The 22,500-nt window shown below is 38.8% G+C and overlaps 2 protein-coding genes across 2 annotated transcripts in view; one reads left to right on the forward strand and one right to left on the reverse strand.

The window, feature by feature from the left end:
• The window catches only part of LOC143032798 (nose resistant to fluoxetine protein 6-like), an 18,384-nt gene extending 11,148 nt beyond the window's left edge, over nt 1-7,236 (reverse strand). Inside the window, exons 1-9 of the mRNA XM_076197849.1 lie at nt 7,218-7,236; nt 6,598-6,805; nt 5,706-5,864; nt 4,625-4,772; nt 4,243-4,393; nt 2,895-2,995; nt 2,212-2,303; nt 1,621-1,729; nt 433-517 (exon numbers count right to left, since the gene is read on the reverse strand). Of these exons, the coding sequence (XP_076053964.1) occupies nt 433-517; nt 1,621-1,729; nt 2,212-2,303; nt 2,895-2,995; nt 4,243-4,393; nt 4,625-4,772; nt 5,706-5,864; nt 6,598-6,784 (1,032 nt within the window). The 5' untranslated portion in view covers nt 6,785-6,805; nt 7,218-7,236. The remainder of the gene's footprint in view (nt 1-432; nt 518-1,620; nt 1,730-2,211; nt 2,304-2,894; nt 2,996-4,242; nt 4,394-4,624; nt 4,773-5,705; nt 5,865-6,597; nt 6,806-7,217) is intronic.
• The window catches only part of LOC143032794 (uncharacterized), a 258,996-nt gene continuing 243,291 nt past the window's right edge, over nt 6,796-22,500 (forward strand). The window contains exon 1 of the mRNA XM_076197841.1: nt 6,796-7,701. Coding sequence (XP_076053956.1) covers nt 7,576-7,701 — 126 coding nt within the window. The 5' untranslated portion in view covers nt 6,796-7,575. The remainder of the gene's footprint in view (nt 7,702-22,500) is intronic.

Here is a 22,500-nt window from a genome sequence, read left to right on the forward strand (position 1 = left end):
AAGTATATTTCTTGAGTAACTATCACACTCCTAATTAGCAGCGTTAGGTGTGGTAGAAACTGTGGATCGTGGTTGTACATACATGACCTGCGGCTTCATACCTAAAATTTGGTAATCCTTCTATATTCTTCTATCTTAATGAGATACGTACAGTCAGGATCAAACGTTTCGACCCACCTAGAGTTTTAAGAAACAAAATTAAAATTCTTTGTCTGACTATTTATTATCATTCAAGAAAATTACCCGACTGTGAGCTAAATACTACATAGGAAAATATATTCCGTAATAGAAAAAAATAATCATATTGACGTTGTGGGAATTGTAGAGTAGGTCTAAACTTTTGCACCTGCCTGTACAGTCACTAGCTAAGAATAGCTGTCCTAGAAAACGTAAGATCAACGTCTTCACGTGAATTATTCTCCACAGACTTACGTCATAGGCTGCGTAGATATTTCCAACGAAAAAGATGTTGTAAAAATGTTGGTGTGCGTAGATCACCCAGTACATAGATAACACCCTGTAATAAACAAATAGATATATGAAAAATAAGTAAATGAATAGGTTAATGAATAAAAAAAAAATAGATAAATGAATGAATAGATGATAAACAAAAATATATGTGAATGAATAATGATAAATGAATAAATAAAATTAAATGAACAAATAAATACACGAATAAATAAATTAACAAACAAGTAAATAGGTAAATGAATGAATAAATAAGTAGATAAAAGAATAAAAATCATGAATAAATAGATGAATAGATAAAATGATAAACTTATGAATTAATTAATAGCCAAATAAATGATAATTAAACACAGGAATAAATAGGCAAACAAATAAATGAGTAAATAAACAAACTAAAAAACAAATTGATGAATGAATAGAAAAGATAAATGAATAAACAAATATATAAAAAAGTAAATGAATAAATAAAGACAAACAAATAAATAGAAAAAAAAAATACAAACATTAATCTATCAATTGAAAACATTTTCGGTCGGCTTTAGCCCAAGATGTAGAGTAGAAACCTCATTTAACTGAGGAGTCTATTGAAACCTCTTAAACAAACCTGCCACCGGATTTATAGAAGCGATGTCCTATCAGGAAGTATCGGTCGTCGTTGAACGGCCTAGCAAGCGCTGCCAAGAATCAGCCCATTTTGATTTGCACCCTGGAGGACATAATTCCATCTGCTTGAACCTACTTTCCTCCTCGTCACCCGAATCCTCCACAATTCAACACTTCCTGCCCTTACTCACCCCGTTGCTGTACTCTTAGGTTTAGTGTACATATCTGATACAGGTTGTTCTTAACTTACGCGATTTTATTTCACGCTTATTAGATTTAACGCAATTGATAAGAATAACACATTTCGTTTAGATTATGTGGTTTATTAACACGAGTTGGGTTCAATTACTTTTTCTCTCTCTCTCTTTTTTTTTTTTTCATTCAGAAATATTCCTTAAGAAGCTATCTATCTCTAAAACGTATAGTATAACAAATTTGATTTAAGCGATTCTTTATTTACACGATGCCTCTCGGTCTCTATATATCGCGTAAAATAAGAACTCCCTGTACCTGGCGGGTAAGGCATTTTCTAGCTATCAACGCCCTCACCTGATGCCATGGATGCAGGCAATGGTCCCTGGGGCGCTCTCCTGTGACACGTGGAAGATTTTCCTGAAGTTGGTGCTCAGGGAAAACGCCAGAAAATATCTTGCTGGGCCTGTAAAGGTGGAGAGGCAGATTAAGAGATATAAAAAAGAGAAGAAAATAGAGATATAAACATACCTACATATCTACATACAAACCTACCTACCTACCTACCTACCTACATACATAAATACATACATACATACATACATACATACATACATACATACATACATACATACATACATACATACATACATACATACATACATACATATGCAAGGTTGACCACGAAGAAAAACTATTAAAGCAGAGCGCTTTCGTGTATTCACATCTTCAGTGCAAATAATACATGTATTATTTGCACTGAAGATGTGAATACACGAAAGCGCTCTGCTTTAATAGTTTTTCTTCGTGGTCAACCTTGCATTTTCAAGAACACACGCTCCCAGTGTTTTTCCTGCATACATACATATACTTCATACGAGTTGCCAGCAATCAATCTTATTCAATTGCAGTAGAGGTCTTTTAGCGAAAGTTTGAATAAAAAACCACCTTTTCTTATGTTTTGTTTGTCACTCAAGTCGATGAAAATGTCGAGAACAGCGGATGATAGCATCAAGAAGAGTAGGACTGCCAGCAGAGCTCTGAGAAAAAAAAAAAAAATGTCAGAAACGAAACGACACCTAAACACGGAAAAGTTGCTCAGAATCTTCCTGAAATCTTTTTCATTACCTTTGTAAATTCATTTTAAAAATGAGGAGAATAATACTTGCTCTGATTGATGTACAAGTGAATAGCAAAAAATTCTAGAATAAAGTGTCAACGAAGGAAGTGGAATAAGATTCATAGAGATGGTTAGAATAGAGATTGAAAGAAAGTGAAAAAAAAAAGGTGAGGAGCCTACGCCAGGAGGCGCTGAATAGCTACTGCCGAAGCCGTCACCTTTGACCTATTATGCGTTTTTGGGACTGTTGGAGGGCAAGTGGTAACTAACATTCATTGCTGGGAATCGGAAGGAAGTGCGGGATTCGAACCCACAACTAAGCAAATGCGAGACCAGCACGCTTTCGATTATGCCACCAGCACACACAAAAACAAGGGACAGTGGAAATTGAGAATGGATCAGCAAATGGTTACGAAGGAGAGGGAGGGAAACCAGTTGTCTTAAAGAGAACATTGTGTGACTCCGGGCCGTAGGGGGGGGGGTCTTTTATATCACTTCTTAGAATACTTACATGAGTGCGGTGTCTCCGGGTAGGAGCTCGGGTTGGTCTCTGTCTGTGTGGCATCCGACTCCCAGAAGTTGTCCCTCTTCAAGGGCATCAGCCACCGACTCCTGTGCATTCAGACCTCTGGTCACCATGCGTGGATACCCGTTTCACATAACCTACACCCGCCGTCGCATATCTTATCGGCTAGAAGAAGACGAAGAAGAAGAGGCACAAAAAGAAGACAAAAAGGGAGAAGACGAAGAAACTCATGAAGAATAAGAAGAGGCTCAAGAAGAAGGAAAAGGTGAAAAAAAGGAGACAAAGGGAAAGGAGAAGGAAAAGAAGAAGACGAAGCACAAGGAGACGAATAAGTACAAGAAGAAGAAGAAGGAGGAGAAGAGGCACAACAACAAAAATAATCTCAAGAAGCAGAGACACAAGAAAAAGAAGAAGAAGGGAAAGCAAACGAGGAAAAGAGAAAAAAGAAGGGGAGGGAAAAGAAGAGGATGCACAAAGAGAAGAAAAAGAAGAAATGGCAAATCGACGTAGGTGGTCCACTCAGCAGTTTTGTCAGATACTACAATGCATCGCCAATATATCAGTAGATGTTTCCTTTGTATACAATTTTGCTGAATAATATGAACCAAGATCTTATTATTCGTCCATTTTGATTTTTCATACAGATATTAGTTTGCGATATATATATATATATATATATATATATATATATATATACATACATATGTGTATATGTATATATACTGTATATATATATGTATATATACTGTATATATATGTATATATATTGTGTATATATGTATATATATCTGCCAAGTAATGTAACACATTTATGTAAATACACTAAAGACCCACTGTTGATTGGGTTAAGAAAAGTAAGGAAATAACGATTTCTGCTGAAGTGGATCACAGCCAGTGATCGAAATATACGGAAATCAATATTTCCTTTCTTTTCTTAATCCAATCAACAGTGAGTCTTTAGTATATATATATATATATATATATATATATATATATATATATATATATATATACATAAATATATATAATAATACATATATATATATATATATATAGAGATGTGTGTGTGTGTACATACATATATAGATATATATATCTATATATATATATATATATATATATATATATATATATAAATGCTTTAAATATGTGCAGTTATGACTTTGCTTATTACGACCGCACAAGAACTAGAGAAAGATAACAGTTTCTAACGTTGCAGGTATATCGTCTAATATTTCCTATATTCATTCTAGAAATCCCGATTGCTCGCAACGATTCACTTCAGAGAGATAGTCACTCGTGGTAAGTGGTCCACTGAAAAACAAAGAATTACCTGAAGGTCCTCCTGCGTACAGGAACTTGGCATACAAGTGCCGTAGGTGAGAAATCCCAGAGGGGTAAATCCGGGTCCTGTCCCGGACACTTGTCCAATACGCGAAGTCGCCCCGGAGAACTCACCTAAGCTTCCGGATTTGGGTGGGCGTCTGAAAGGGGAAGAGTTTTTTCAGAAGGAGATATGTGGTAAAGGTTATATCATACACGCTGGAAGAACATACACGTATATTCACCCCCCCCCCCACAAAATCATAATTGCTCACACTTAGTCCTTACACTACAACTTCCCCCCCCTCTAACATTAATTCGCAACGCCTCTAAAACTTTCCTCCAATAAGTCTCTAAAGGGGTCAATAGGAAGAATACCAAAGGAAATATACCTGTAGGTGACGGAGCAATACTTTCCACGTAGGGACACTTCTCCGTCAGTGGAGTTCCTCCTCAGGCTCAGACACTCCTCATAAGACCCGTCGGCGTTCAGGTTCCCCCATAGAAGGCCGTCAGGGACTTTCCCCCACGCGTCCAACACTGCACAACGAAAATGGTATGTATTGTATGTATGTATGTACGTATGTATGTATATATGTATGTATGTATGTATGTATGTATGTATGTATGTATGTATGTATGTATGTATGTATGCATGTATATATGTATGTATGTATGTATGTATATATGTATGTATGTATGTATGTATGTATGTATGTATGTATGTATGTATGTATGTATGTATGTACATATGTATGTATGCATGTATATGTATATATATATATATATATATATATATATATGCATGTATGTATTGTATTGTATATATGTATGTATGTGTGTATGCATGTATATATGTATGTATGTATGTATGTATGCATGTATATATGTATGTATGTATGTATGTATGTATGTATGTATGTACAGTATGTATTTTATTGTATGTATGTATATATGTATGTATGTATTATATTGTATGTATGTATGTATGTATGTATGCATGTGTGTATGTATGTATATATGTATTCATGTATGTATGCATGTATGTATGTATTTATATATGTATACATGTATGTATGTATGTATGTATGTATATATGTATTCATGTATGTATGCATGTATGTATGTATTTATATATGTATACATGTATGTATGTATGTATGTATGTATACATGTATGTATACATGTGTGTATACATGTATTTATGTATGTACACATGTATGTATATATTGAGCCAACATTATCAAGCTTTGACAAATTATGATACATATATTTTTCTCTCTCATTTTGTCAACCTAGGTTATTTTGGAGTCTTCCTTTGGTGTAGTAACCCAATATGCCAATTTTCCTATCATTCCTGTAAGTGTTTAGTGTTCAGTCGGCTTCTGAACATGCTAATGAATACGCGTACGAGTGAATATAACAAATACGTATATAAATGAACGCAAAAAAATGGTATATGGCAACCGTTACTTTGTATTGTCCGGAGGGAGCCTTCCTGAAGTTCTTGAATCATTATCTTGAGGTCTTCCCTGCAGGCTTCACTCGTCCTGTTGCTCTCCGGGGATGGAAGGTACATCGAAGGCCAAAGCTCAAAGTTCCTTAACCATGCCATCAACCAGAACCGTGAAACTGGAAAAAGATGAAGAAGGTGAGGAGCCTACGTCAGGAGGCTCTGAGTATCTGTGGCCGAAGCCGTCACCTTTGACCTATTGGAGCAGGTGACAAACAGTCACCGCTGGGCATTGGAGAGGAGAGCGAGACCGGCACGCTGCCGATTACGCCACCAGTGGAAGTTGATAAAGTTTAGAATTATTCAGAGGTTTTTGTTGGGGTTGGGGCAAGATCATGATCTGAGGCGGAACTAATTGACTGGTTTATTTGTTTATTTGTTTGTTTATTCAAATATTAATTCATTTCTTCATTTGCTTATTCATTCGTTTATTCATTAACTTATTTATCTGTTACTCGTTTATTTGTTTATTGACTCGTTTATTTATTCATCTATTTACTTATTTACTTATATATTGATTGATTTATTTACTTATCTATTAATTTATTTACGTATATATTTATTCACTAACTTATTCATTAATTCATCAGTTGATTAATTAATTAGTTCATTTGTCTATTTATTCATTAGTTACATTATTAATTTATTCATCTATTAATTGATCAATTAATTACTTTACTATCTATTTATTTGTTTGTTTATTGATGTATCTATTGATCTAAATATCTATCCAATCATTTCTTGATTAATTTCTTATATATATGCTTATTAATTTATTTATTCATCTGTCTATTCATTTATCTATTTATCTAATTATTCATTTGTGTCATGTCTCTTTGATGACAATCTCACCGTTTGGGATGAAGGGGTGGTTGATCCGATCATAAGGCTCTGAAACCCAGTTGTCATCAAGAGGTTTAGATTCCAATTCCGTAGTTTCAACATCGAATCCAAAGGTATTTGATTCTCCTCTCGTCATCTGAGCATCGTATCCGTGAAGGAAAAATAAAAGAAACGCTTGGCCGAGTAGTGTCTTCATGTTTCTTATTGTCACCAGGTTCTGACGTCAATGAAACACTTAACTAGTAAATAAAACACTTAGATAGTTTCAATTAAAAGAAGTTTGTATCAAGAACGTTTGAATATTTTTTTTAAGTATAACATTTCAGTTTATATTTTCTTTTAAATATTATAACATTTGAATCACTTTATATATAATAAATGAATCATTTCACACGTTTATATCTCTTTTTTTTTATAAGTTTGATGTTTCCATTGTATCAAAACATTTGAATCACTTTAGATGTTAAGTGAAACTAAAATTCCACACGTTTGTCGGTTTTAAGTGCACACAAACTGCGACGTATTTGGAAGTAAAGGCTTCATGAACGTACTGAAGCTTACAAAATGAATCTTCGAAACTTGAATTCCACAGGACTCTGTCCTAAGCGCAATTACAGTACAAAATGTACCTTTATCTGTACATGGTCTTTATTGTACAACACGTTCGTAAGTACTACGCTCAAGGTGGGAGTGTGACAAGGCTGACAAAGGGAGGATGAGATTGATAACCCGATAAAGGTTTATCGATAATGCACACGAGTGTTTGTTATGCAGTCAGAGATAGGAGGTGGGGGGGGGGGGAGGTCATAGTGGTCGTCGTCATTCTCGCCTCTCCTGGATAGTGACTTCGGTGACAACTCCTCAGGGGCGCGTGAAGTTAAACAAGTTCCTCATCAGTGAAATAATAAAGAAAAAGGTCTTTGCACCAACTAAACTATGCTCAAACTTATAACAAATTTAAAGTGGTTAGGCTATAGCGTTTAAACAATGGTGCTTTGGAGTGAAAATCTTGTGCTCTCTAACCCTCAGGGCAACGACCTCCTCATCCTGTATTATCGGCCATCTGAAGCTCACATGACATCGATATCACAAACTACATTTCAAAAATCGCAGGTAAATGTGGCTTGTCGTGACAGTCGAACTGCTTCACCTTCTACACTCCCTCCCTCCCTGCCTTATCACTTCTTTCCTCCCTTCCTTCCTTCCTCCCTCCCTTCCTCCCTTCCTCCTATCTTCCCTTCCTTCTTCCCTTCCTCCCTTCCTCCCATCTTCCCTTCCTCCCTTCCTTCCTCCCTTCCTTCCTCCCCTCCTTCCTTCCAACGCCGTCATAACATGTCCTTCAACCCCTTCTCTTCCGGGTGTCATTCCGTCTTGTTCATTTCCGTGGTACCCCGCAAGTAACACAGGGGTAATCCCTCCCGATCATTGTTTCTTAAGAATCACCAATGTACTTAGAGTCACAGACATTACGGAGGATGAAGTATATTAGTTGTGCTTGCACTTGCACACACACACGCACACACACACACACACACACACACACACACACACACACACACACACACACACACACACACACACACACACACACACACACACACACACACACACACACACACACACACACACACACACACACACACACACACACACACACACACACACACACACACACACACACACACACACACACACACACACACACACACAAACACGTGTTAAGACTGACTATCACAGGATTTATCTTATCAAGGACTTTTCTTATTGCTTTGTACCTCCCCTAAAGTAGTTTTCATGACAAGTTCTGAAGCAGGTTTGTGTTATGCACCAAACTGTATTGGTAGTTAACGAAAGTGATAAAATTAAACCAAGACTTGGAATGGGAGAGAAAACTGTAACTTTGTCGAATTCATTTTTTTTTTTCAATGCGTTCTTAGGAGGCCTTGTAGTTTGACTATAGGTAAAAAAAAACAAAAAAAAAAAAAAAAAAAAAAAAAAAAAAAAAAAAAAAAAAAAAAAAAAAAAAAAAAAAAAAAACAAAAAACAAAAAAACACTCTAAGGTAAGGAAGGAATGAAGACTTTGTTGTGACCATCTTGATGCTTTAAGACTCATCGGTTCGGTATTCAGTCTTTCAAGACACTAGCTTCTTGTTTATACGTTCTGGACTTCATCAGCACCTTACTCATACGTTCTTTGATTCAAAAGCCGAATATTCGCCCGTCGGAGGCCTCTTATCACAATTGTTTAGTGGTTGAAGGTGCACCGCTTTCAGATGTTGGGGCTGCTGCTAAACCACGTGACTAATGATGAGGGAGCCTGGAAAATGACCCTTAGGGCCAGCTGTCCTAAAGGTGGTCTTTAGGGAGATTTATGGTCTCGACTGCAAATGTAAAGAAAGGCTCTGGGTGTGGTGAGTTGTGCGCTTCTTGGTCCGGTTGCTCAAGCTTGATAAATGTAAATATGCAGTTGCATCCTATGCAAACAGAGGCTTGAAGTCGTCGAATGTTATCATTGTTATTATTGTTGTTATTGGTGTTATTGTTGTTGTTGTTGTTGTTGTTGTTATTGTTGTTATTGTTGTTATTGTTGTTATTGTTGTTATTGTTGTTATTGTTGTTATTGTTGTTATTGTTGTTATTATTATTATTATTATTATTATTATTATTATTATTATTATTATTATTATTATTATTATTATTATTATTATTATTATTATTATTATCATTATTATTATTATTACTATTAATTATTATTATTATTATTATTATTATTATTATTATTATTATTATTATTATTATTATTATTATTATTATTATTATTATTATTATTATTATTATTATTATTAATTATTATTATTATCATTACTATTATTATCATTATTATCATTATCATTATCATTATTATTATCATTATTATTATTACATACATACATATACCAAGGCTTTTTCCCCCTTACAAGGGAGGTAGCCAAAAAGGAAAAGGCATAAAATCATTCCCACCCATTCCCTCCCTGAATACACTCCACACTCCTCCACCCTCCCTCTCATCTTAGCACCTCCTGGATGACGGGTCATTCTTGCATTTGTCCACTGCTCTGGGTCAGAAGCAGTGTCGCAAGACACAGCACATCCACAGCAAGGCCACTTCATTAAATCGGCGACCCCCCTTCTCCGTCCCCCCATGCATAAAGGAAAAGACGGGGAGAAATCCCTTCGGGCTGCGTCAAAATTTGCTCACACATACTATATCACCCCCCATCACAGCATCATCCATATACAACCATTCTCCATTCACCCCTGTCTTCTGTCCTCTCCCGTCCTTCCTCAACAGACATTCCCCTCTTTCCCAAAGCCCCCTTCACCCCATCCATCCACCTCATCCTAGGACGTCCCTTCATGTTCACTCTCTCCACATCTGTCTTCCATACCTCTTTTACTAGTCTTTCTTCACTCATTCTTTCCATGTGTCCAAACCATCCTAATACTCTTTCATCAACCCTATATCCCAACCCCCTTTCCACCCTGTTCTCCTCCTCACCTCATCATTTCTCACTCTATCCAGCCTAGTAACCCCATCGTACTTCTCAGACACCTCATCTCAAACACATTCAACCACCTTCTCTCTTCCTCTCTTATGTTCCATGTTTCTGCCCCATACAGTGCTGTTGGCACAATCACTCCTTCATATAGTCTCCTCTTAGCATCCATTCCCAAATGTCTATTCCTCATTACACGTTTTAATCCACCAAGGCATTTACTCGCTTCTCTCAATCTACATTCTACCTCCACCTTCATTCCACCTTTTCCTGCCACATTTGCACCCAAGTATCTAAAACTATCCACTTCCTCCAGTCGCTCTCCCTTAATGCTCACTTCCAGTCTACTGCCACTTTCACCCCTTGTACATTTCATCACCTTACTTTTACCCACATTTATCTTCAGCTTTCTTCTATTACACACTCTCCCAAACTCTGTCACCAACTTCCTCAATCCCTCCTCCGATCCTGCCACAAGCGCAGTGTCGTCCGCAAACAACAGCTGGCTCACCTCCCACTTTTCTCCATTTTCTTTAACCATCTCCAATCCCTGACCCACTACCCTTGCATTTATCTCTCGCACTACCCCATCCATGTATAAGTTGAACAGCCAGGGCGACATAACGCATCCTTGACGAAGTCCCACCTTTACCTCGAACCACTCACTCTCTCCATTTCTAATCCTGACACAAGCTCTACTACTCTCATAAAAACTCTTGACAGCTCCCAGAAGCTTTCCTCCTATGCCGTATATCCTCAAAACCTCCCACAGTGCCTTTCTGTCTACCCTGTCGTAAGCCTTTTCCAGGTCCATAAAGGCCCAAAAAACGTCCTTTCTCACATATCTGTCTTACCACAAAGGTCTGATCTACACAACCTCTACCCGTCCTAAATTCACACTGTTCCTCACCAATTACTCCCTATGTTCCTCTCCTTATCTTCTCAATCAAGATCCTCCCATAAGCCTTCCCAACTACACTTAACAAGCTAATCCCGCTGAAACTACTACATTCACACTTGTCCCCTTTTCCCTTGTAAAGTGGAACTATACAGGCACTCCTCCAGTCCTCCGGCACTCTACCCTCTCTCCAGCAAACATTAAATAACCTCACCAGCCAGACCACCATCACTGTACCTCCTTTTTTTTGACATTCTGCATGTCTTCCATCCATACCAGGTGCCTTACCTGCTTTCATTATCTAAACAACTGCCTTCACTTCATCCTTCCTTATTTCTCCTCCATTTTCCTCACGAATCACGGTCATTTTCTTCGCATTTCCCACTGCAGCTATCTTTCCCTCCCTATCCTCCTTCACATTTAGCAACTCCCTAAAATATTCTGCCCATCTTCCCCTGACTGCCTTCTCTTCCATTATCATCTCTCCATCTGCACCTTTTACCGTTTCTTCTCTACTTGATTCGCCTCCTCTTCCTCTCTTAATTTCTTTCCAAAACATATTTTCATTAATTTCAAAATTTTCTGTCATACTCTTACCCCATTTCACATCTGCTCTCCTCTTTGCCTCCTTTACATTTTGCTTTACTTCTCTTTTCTTTGTACCTCTCATATGACTCCCTCGTCCTATTTTGTAACCAATCTGTGAAAGCTCGCTTCTTCTCTTCTACAACCTTCTTTGTTTCCTCATCCCACCATTCACTACCCTTCCTTCTATTTCCTCCTGTCCTTCTTGTTCCACACATCATCTTTGCATACTTTGTGACTCCCTCCTTGAACCATCCCCATTCCTCCTCCACACCTAGCACTACTCTGTCCTTCACTCCCTCCCACTCCTCCTTCAGCTTCTTCTTGTACTCCTTCTCCTTTTCCTTTTCATTTAAAGAGTTCACTCTAAGCACCTCCCTACCTTTTGTCCCTTTCCTCTTCCTCCATCTATCCTCCACTCTCAACTTATCTTCCACCAAAAAATGATCTGATATTCCCCCACTCTCTCCCCCTAGCACATGTACATCCTTAACTCTTCCTACCATAATCCTATTTACCACTACATAGTCCATTAACGCTCTATCTACCACCCTTCCCTCCACCACCCTCTCCCATGTGTACTTATGCTTGACTTTCTTTCGAAACACTGTATTGCTATCATCAACTCTCTTTCTAGACACATTTCCACCATCAACTCTCCACTACGATTCTTTCCTGGAACTCCACATTTCCCAACCACTCCATCAATTGGATCATTTTCTACCCTAGCATTAAGGTCTCCCAGTACTATCACATTGATATTTCTCCCTAAATCCTCTATGCACTCATTTAAATTTATCCAAAAAGCCTCCCTTTCTTCTACGCTCTTCTCACTGCCAGGCCCATATGCACTTACAAAGACCCACATCTCCTTTCCCAGTTTCACCTTCATCCACATTATCCCACTTCCCTTTCAACGATACTGCCGGTTCATAACTAATGCGCCACTCATACGCATAAGAATGAAAATGTAACCTCATGCGTATCCGACTTGCATCTTATGACCACTACAGCGATCTAAAGAAAGAAAGAAAAAAGGAGATTGATATTGTCAAGTTGTTTTCTGTCGCCCAAGCCATGACACCCAAATCTTTGTGCAGTCATTCTAAGAATGGCTGCCACCAAGAAAAATGAAGGACCCCAAATTGCCCCGTCTACTTCCACCGTCCTCCTTGTGTGACGTCTCAATTCTGTCGGGAGTTTGGGCCGTTTTGCAAAAACCGGAATATTTATAGAGGGACTTCCTCTCCACCCACCGCCGCCTTTTTTTACTTCTCTGGGTGTGCTTGCTCTTCTTCCCCTCCCCCCCTTCTCCCTCCTCTCCTCCTCTCCCATTCTCCCCTCCTCCACTCTTTCCCCACCTCTCTCCCTTTCTCCATATTTCGTTCTCCTTTCACCTGGCGGCCTCGATAAAGGCGTTTTCACGTGACGACAACGACGACGACGGTTCCCGTCAACCGTCGTTAGTTCGTTTGAGTAGAAACGACTCCGGTTACACTTTTTCCCTTTTCCAAATCTCCAAATATCAAATCACATTTTGCGTACTATACTGAGAACTTGAATGAGGAACCAAGAGAAGTTGAAACTTTTACGAGTATTAGACACATTGGTGACATGGTCTTTGGAAAGTCTGGAATAATGTAAGCGATGTCTTGTTGTAGATATATAAAGTCACATTTGAATTCACGTCAGTCCAGTGTAAAGCGGGTGTAGGTCTGCATCAATAGGGTGAGGAATTTCGACACCCTGGGATCGAAGTCTTTCTCTTGTCTTCCCTTCTCCCCTCCTCCTCTCCCCTCCTCCCCTTCCCTCACCTCCTTTTCCTCTGCATGAAACGCATTCCGTACGGGTAATACAGACAACGAACCATGACTGTGAAAAAAAAAAATCTTGCAGCATCACAAGTCATTCTGTTGACGCCATCATGCGTCATCATTCATCTGGCTGGATATGATTCAAAATGCAGACCACTCAAGTCACTTGTGATGCAGTGTTCCGGGCGAGAAGTCTCACAACGCCAAAACAGAAATTCCTTTATTTTTTTATTATCTATTTTTTTGGTCAAAATTCTATACGTACGTATAAAAAAAAATGTACACACACACACACACACACACACACACACACACACACACACACACACACACACACACACACACACACACACACACACACACACACACACACACACACACACACACATATATATATCACTGGTGAAAAATGTAGTAACACGGTTGCAAATCAAAACTAACAACACAGTCGGAAGAAAGAAAGAGCGAAACTATATATTTCGATTGTTAAATGCAATCCTCTTCAGCAGTACAAAATGGGAGGGTGATGCTATCTTAAATAGCAACCCCTTACAAAGGAAAAGGAACTAGGGAAGAACTAAATATCACTACCCTCACTCTCTAGTGACCTGAGGATGACCAGAGGTCGGGTCAGGGGGAGGGGGAGGAAGAGGATACCTGTTAACAATTTGTTTTGTAATGAATAATCCTGATATTATATCTGGGGTACATTAACCCGTAGAAATATTCATAGTGGGCAGATAGTCTATTAACGTGGATTCCACCATTTTCCTATATAAAGGGATGGAGGGCGGGGGCGGGGGCGGCCAAAGCATGCAGCCATAGCATTACCCATAGATCGGTCATACGAGCTATGAGCTCTCTTCCGGAAGAGAAATAGCTGTCGATCACGAGTCCAACACGTGATCCAAAGACCAAGGTGAAACCCACCTTACATCCATCCCATACACCATTCAAGCATCCATTCATTGTCTTTCCCATTTTAGCACCTCGTGGATAAAGGGTCATCCCTCATCCACGCCACATTGTTTGGGCTAGAGGAAATGCAGCAAGATAAAGCTTTTGATAGAACACTAAATAGACACTCACTGTTCACCATCTTTAAGGAACGATAGTATACATCGCCAATCAAGTCCCGTCTTCCTGGCAGCTACAACAGCATCAACCCTACAAACGAGTAAACAAAACTTCTATTGTTTCAGTCCCAGTGCTTAATGCTCGTTTCATACGACTTTTCGACGCGCGCTGTCCACGACACGACGTCGTGCTCTCAAATAACTATGGGTGTCTATGGACGCTTTCACACGCGGTCGTGGTCTTGACGCGTAAAGTTGTCCATGGACACTCATAGTTATTTGAAAGCACGGCGTCTTGTCGCGGACGGCTCACGGCAAAAAGTCGATACGTATGAAACGAGCCTTAGTCGTCTTTGTTAACTTGACACCTTTACGAATTAAGGTCTGTCGTCAGGCGATTTTATGCAGCTTAAGGTCAGGACCCTTGACATTCACTTGGAATTTTTTCTTTTTAAGGTTGTAAAATTAGAATAGGTGATAGACAATGGTTTACAAACGAAGAGCATATCGATAGGAAACATTTTGATCTATATCTCCTATAGGTCGGATACTAACTTCTTAGCTGACACTTGGACATAGACATGAAATAAAAAAATACATTCTTATATTCTATCGACTCTAACTTGAGCCCTTCGGTGTGGCCTGGGAAAACCCCCACTGTTTACACATCTATTGATGACCTGCACATGGGCGATCTCAGTTTAGTTTATACGTTATCTATTTAAGAAATATATGTACACACACACACACACACACACATATATGTATATATATATATATATATATATATATATATATATATATATATGTATATATATTTTTATCAACCACAATGCACTTTAATTCTAAGCCATCAACATCGGAAGCTCTGTGGAGGCAACAAGCACAAATTGAAACACACACACACACACACACACACACACACACACACACACACACACACACACACACACACACACACACACACACACACACACACATATATATATATATATAAATATATATATGTATATATATATATTTATATATATATGTATATATATATATTCATATATATATATATATATATATATATATATATATATATATGAGTGAGGGTTCAAGTTAGAATTGATAGACTATAGAAATGAATACGTACTATTCACCTTTCCCTTTTATGCGCTTTGGGGGACTGTTGGGGTAGGTAACAATCACTGCTGGGAATCAGAGAATAATGCGGGATTCAAACTCACAACTAGCCGAAACCGTCATCTTTGCCCTATTATGCGCTTTGGACTGTTCGGGTGGTAACTAACTGTCACTGCTGAGAATTGGAGAGGAGTGCGGAATTCGAACCCACAACTGAGTGAATGCGAGTCTAGCATACTTCCGATGACGCTACTAGCGCACACGACTGCCACCTCTAGGTACTTAAGCACGCTGTCAACCCAACCTGTTATTATCGCATAATGATACACATCACCTCGGGACGACTTCCAGCGTGATGGACCACCGTGCCTCCGTCGTAAGCACTCATCAACTACGAAAAATGGGGAGCAGTTGGTCACAGGATGTCATCGATTATACCCGCCATGTGAAGTCCTCGAGCTCGTCGTAACATTTAAGATGAACACGCTTTATCATAATCATCAACATCTTTCGAAAGTGATTGCAGGGGAAGCTTCGCCACCACAGACACGAGCCAGATGCCGTAACCTTGATGGTAATATGTCGTTTAGGGGGAGTAGTTAGCTAACTAGAAGTGGTAATTAGTGATCGCATTGATAGATATGACGATGGTGATAATGATATTGGGTGAAGTGTTACCGCAAGTGACAACGACATGGGAAGAGTGAAGGGAATAAATGTGGTTGGTTTTATGTCATGACAATGATATATTCGCGATGTTAATACTGGTAGTAGTGGTTAAAGTGGCGACGATATCGATGATAATTATAGTAGCAGTGGCAACGGGAATGGTGGAAGGAAGGATAGCAGAAAATTTTATAAATACTAAATCTGCGCAATCGCTTCCACAACTCGTACCAAACTGCGCAGGGGATGGGGGCGGAGACTCAGCTGTGACGTCATCTGGCTCGATGACTCAGTTAAAGTCTTGGCTGCCGTGCCTGTGCCTTGTATGACAAATAAAATATTGTATTATCTAGTGTGTACTGTATTTTAGTGTCTATTTTTCTTATGTGTTACCTCGCAAATAAAACGCCAGATTGGGTGACTAATTGTGATTAGATCAAGTGATGCAAGTGAAGCAAGTCACAATTTCTTTAATATTGTGAAGAAAACGGTGAAATCATTTCTCAAAATGGACCATTGACAAGATTAGATTTTTCATGTACTGTAGGACTTACTTTCTTCATATCACTGCAGGTCCGTCATTTTTTCAAGAATATTTCTTTATTTTCCTTCTGATACTCGTCTTCATAAATGACCATTCACCGTTTCTGCTTCATGGGTTTTTAGTTCGAACAGTGTGGCGGGGGCTCAGGGATGACCCTTCATTCGCGAAGAGCTAAGATGGGAGTTACACTTAACAGTTTGGTTGAGTGTCTGTACTCTTTGACTCGGCTACATGCCCCTATTGTTTGATGCTTTGAAGATTATAAAGTAGGCAGTTGTCTAGGGATAGAGGAGAATCAAATTCTATACGAGACTCAAAATCTAATATTGGTTCTGAAGCTGTCGACCACTGACCCCTTAGTGGACCATTGAGTTTAATAATTAGGCCCACTAATTAAAATCTAGTGGGGGTTAGCGGATGTGAAGCGATTGCATTTAGTGTTTAAGGGATCTTCTCTGGGAGGTAAAAAGAACAGCAGAGCATAAGAGTCGGACATGTGACAATAGGCGGGCATACGATAAATAGATTTATCCTAACGCTTGTAAATCTAGGAATTAGTAGGGAAGTGTTTAAGTATCTAGTTTAGCAGTTAATGAAATTGTTGATGAGGAAATTTGCAAGTCGAAGATGGATATGGTGAAACCTGAGTGTTTTATGGCTGTAAGTACCTTGCTTAAGGACTTGGGGAGACGAGAGAGTCGCTTGGTGTTGATTTATGTCTTAGGAAAGAAACCCTAACGGCGTGAGGACTTAAGGGTGAGTTTTTCAAACCAGCCTCGGTAAATGCTAAGGGGTGGAAGTGTCGTGAAGCGTATAACTATAATTATATTTAGGGAAGATAGTACTCACCGAGTTAGGTGTGAATGTTATCGCAACTTTACATAGATTTAATTTAACTGTTGTAGATTTATTGTTGTTTCCTTATTTTTTTCTTTCAAGATATGAATTTATGCGTTCCTGTGGTTGTAACTTTAATTGTCGACGTTATGGTGATGGCTAACTGTTTCTGCTCCCCCTCCCCCCATTCTCTCTCTCTTTCTCTCTCTCTCTCTCTCTCTCTCTCTCTCTCTCTCTCTCTCTCTCTCTCTCTCTCTCTCTCTCTCTCTCTCTCTCTCTCTCTCTCTCTCTCTCTCTCTCTCTCTCTCTCTCGCCCTTTCTCTCTCGCCCTCTCTCTCTCGCCCTCTCTCTCTCGCCCCCTCTCTCTCTCTCTCTCGCCCCCTCTCTCTCTCTCTCGCCCTCTCTCTCTCTCTCGCCCTCTCTCTCTCTCTCGCCCTCTCTCTCTCTCTCGCCCTCTCTCTCTCTCGCCCTCTCTCTCTCTCTCTCTCTCTCTCTCTCTCTCTCTCTCTCTCTCTCTCTCTCTCTCTCTCTCTCTCTCTCTCTCTCTCTCTCTCGCCCTCTCTCTCTCTCTCTCTCTCTCTCTCTCTCTCTCTCTCTCGCTCCCTCTCTCTCTCTCTCTCTCTCTATCTCTCTCTCTCTCTCTCTCTCTCTCTCTCTCTCTCTCTCTCCCTCTCTCTCTCTCTCTCTCTCTCTCTCTCTCTCTCTCTCTCTCTCTCGCCCTCTCTCTCTCTCTCTCGCCCCCTCTCTCTCTCTCTCTCGCCCCCCTCTCTCTCTCTCTCTCTCTCTCTCTCTCTCTCTCTCGCTCCCCCCCTCTCTCTCTCTCTCTCTCTCTCTCTCTCTCTCTCTCTCTCTCTCTCTCTCTCTCTCTCTCTCTCTCTCTCTCTCTATCTATCTATCTCTTTGTGGACAGGAGAAGTGCCTAGGGAATAGCAGAAGGGAAACGTGACTCTTATCTTTACGAAAGGAAACCGTGTAAATCCGGCGAATTACCTATCAGCTTTATTTCCATAGCAGGGAAAATACTGGAAGGTGTCATTGTAGATAAAATAGTCAATTTTCTGGAGGGAAGCAATCTATTATTAGACTCACAGCATGTTTTCGGCGTCACATATCATGCTTAACGAACTTGATCAAGTTCTTCAAGAATATGACAAGAACAGAGCAATCGACATAATTTATCTCGACTTCCAGAAATCCTTTGATAAGGCACCTCATGAGAGGTTAATGTCAAATGTTTGAGGTATGGGTATTAGAGGAACAGCTTTAAACTGGATTGAAACCTGATTGAAAGACAGAAGACAGCGTGTAGTCATTAATGGGGCATCGTCTAGTTGGTCTCCTGTTACCAGTGGGGTACCTTAAGGATCTGTATTCGGTCCGCTCCTCTTTATCGTCTATATCAATAATATAGATGTTGGAATTGTGAGCCGCATAGCTAAGTTTCCGGATGACACAAAGTTGGGAGCAAATGTCGCAGCACCTAAAAGTGTAGAAATTCTTAGGTCAGACTTAGAGAAAATGGAAGAATAGTCTCAGAAGTGGCTTATGTCATTTAATCTAGATAAGTACACACAAACCAGAGGGTAGACAAAGCAAGTACAGAACTGGAAAAGGATTTGGGTGTCTTGATTAGCAGCGACCAGAAGTTCTCAAAACAGTGTATGGAAGTAGAAAAGAAAGCACAAAAGCTTTTACGATACGTCAGAAGACAGTTTCGTTACCTGAACCAAGAAATAGTCTTGACGCTTTACAATTCTCTAGTTCGTTCATATCTGAAATACGTCGTCCAGTTCTGGTTGCCGAACTTGAGGATGGACGTGTAGAGGCTAGAACGAGTTCAGGCACGAGCAACGAAACTTATTCCCGCCATTAGACACGCTATTAGAGGCGTGTCAAGATTTTGGGGCTCTTTTCTCTAAAAACAAGAGATTGCAAGGACAGTTAACAGAGTTTTTCAAAATACTTCAAGGATTTGATAACAATGACTGTCGACATCTCTTCAGCTTGAACGTAAATGCCGATAGCAATCATGGAAGGGAGTTTAATCCCCCTTGTTACTCTTGTGACAAGGCTGGTGACTTTTTTAACCTATAAAACCTACAACGCTTGGAACAGACTACCAAAGGAAGTGGCAAACAGTCCCTCTGTTGAGCAGTTCAAAAGTTGATTAGACAAGGTGCTACAAACATTTGTGTGTGTACTAGTGTGAATCCCCGGTAACCTTTTAACGGGACTCCCTCGGTGTGGGTTGTAAAACCTTTTGAGGTACTGAGATTCTTTGTAACTCCTTGTAAATCTCTCTCCCTCCCTCTCTGCCTGTCTCTCCTCCCCACCCGTCTCTCTCTCTCTCTCTCTCTCTCTCTTTGTCTGTCTGTTTGTCTTCTCCCCCTTCTCCCTCCCCCCCCTCTCTCTCTCTTTCTCTCTCTCTCCTCTCTCTCTCTCTCTCTCTCTCTCTCTCTCTCTCAGACACACACAAACAAACAAACAAACACATACATACACACATACACATACACACACCAAGAAAATATACGGAAAAGTGGAGAAGAAAGTGGATGAAATAAAGAGTGTAAAAAAAGTTCAAAATTGGACAAAGATAACTTGGCATTAAACATAAACAGGAGAGAGAAGGAAATGCATAATTAATCATATTCAGTCTCGGAATTAAAAATTGATAATAAATGAATTAATAAAGATAAGAATGAAATAAAGAATTAAAGAAATCGAGAAAAAATGACAGAAATATGTAGACCAAGAATGATTCCAGCAGTAATATAAAGCTAAGATCATCAGTCATCTAGGACATTTATAGACTTAGTAGCGATGTCAACACTATACCACAGGTACTTGGCAAATGAACTTATTTATCGGTTGAACAAAATGATGTGTGCAATTCAAGTTCAAAGTTCTTCCTCGCCTTTATTGGGAAAATCCAGTTGACGAAAAATGAGTCTTTCTTTTGATTTATGAAAAAGGTTTTAAGAAACATATCATTTATATATCAGAACGCAGTCATTAGTCAAATGACAAATGGCATCCGAAGATGATGTTGGTTTGTCTGTACCGAATTATTACAACAAGTTTCTGTCTTTCTTTTTAACAGAATTCAAAATCTCACACCAGGAAGTCTTAAGAGATATATATTTCTTCATATGAACAAACTTTTGGCTCTGGTTCTTTGAACACAAGAACGATTTTGTTCTGTCGTTTGAATTATGGTTCGCATCATCATGGTTAGCGGGCGTGTGTATGACCACTCATTAATACTGGTCGAAAAACACACACACACACACACACACACACACACACACACACACACACACACACACACACACACACACACACACACACACACACACACACACACACACACACACACACACGCACAAATATTATTCTGTCTTTGGTTTATTCTGAAAGTCGAGGGCTATTCTGAAGTTTTGTAGTAATAATGTTTCATGCTTTCTGAAAGTACAGTAAGGAGAGTTCCAGAGATGTGTAACGAAAAGTGAGAAGAAATGTGGAAAGGCAGAATCTATGTTTGATCATGTTCATAGGTTATTTTTAGGCGACCAATAAAACTATAGCTTTGGTGCAAAACCGTAGCTTCGACTTACAAAAGAACCTTACACAATATTATTGGGATTGGATGATTATCTATTTGATCTATAGAAATATTAGAATGGAAATCTGACAAAAGAATCCTACATAGTGCTTACTGGGATGAATGGTTATTTATTTGATCTATAGAAATGTTAGTGCGAAAATCCTACAAAAGCGTTGCAGCATAAGAGTCAGTCCGTTGTCGCTATGACGTCATGACGTTTGGGAAAGTAAGTCCAACGAATCTTGTCGCTACATTAATTTGATGGAGACAGATAAGTGAGCGTGTCTCGGTAATATAATTCCCTCGTACTCTGTCGCATCAAATTGCCATTAGAACGACAAGTGTCTACTTAAGAGACTTATGAAATTAACATCACTCTGTCTTTATCTTGTCACGAGAAAGCAGCAAATAATTCACAGACACATTTTTTTGTGTGACGAAGGTACCTTCCTGCAGTCATATGTTTCTTCTCTATTGTCCATAAATAAACTCGTGTTTTTTGTTATTTTCTAATAATATTAAGCTCCTGTGAAGTTTATTCCAAATATATATATATGATTCGACACTATATGTCAAATATGGTTATTGAAATACGTAATTACAATATAGATATCTAGGAATAAATGAATATGCATTTGTTTAAGCTAGCTTGCCACTTGGAAAGTTGATGGTACAGATTGGACGCGGAGAAATATATAAAAATAATTGGTAGATAAACAGAAAAACGAATAAGAAATACTTAAAGGAATAGATGAACAAATAAATATCTATTTGAATAAATAAACAAACAAATATGTAAAAAGATGAAAAGATAGTTGAAAAAAGTAACTATATATATATATATATATATATATATATATATATATATATATATATATATATATATATATATATCTACATCTACAAAGATATATAAACAAAGAGATAAACACATATAACATTGATGAATGAATAAATATTTGTAAATAGATAATAAGATAGGATTATTGATGAATCAATAGAAAAATAATACATCTACAAATAGGTAAGTGAATAAAGGTTTGAGTATGTGAGTAGAGGAAAACATATCACAATATATCATTAACTGAATCTGAAACTTTGAGCTTGATCAAGTTCCTTGACCAATGAAAGGCTGAAAGTTGACGATTTGAAAACCATGCATCAATGGAAAGTTTTTTTTTTCTATTGAATATCTCTGCTGTTTAGGAGAAAATATAGAA

Source organism: Oratosquilla oratoria, chromosome 14, assembly GCF_046742065.1.
Source record: "Oratosquilla oratoria isolate Oo_2021 chromosome 14, ASM4674206v1, whole genome shotgun sequence".
NCBI classification, from domain to species: Eukaryota; Metazoa; Arthropoda; class Malacostraca; order Stomatopoda; family Squillidae; genus Oratosquilla; species Oratosquilla oratoria.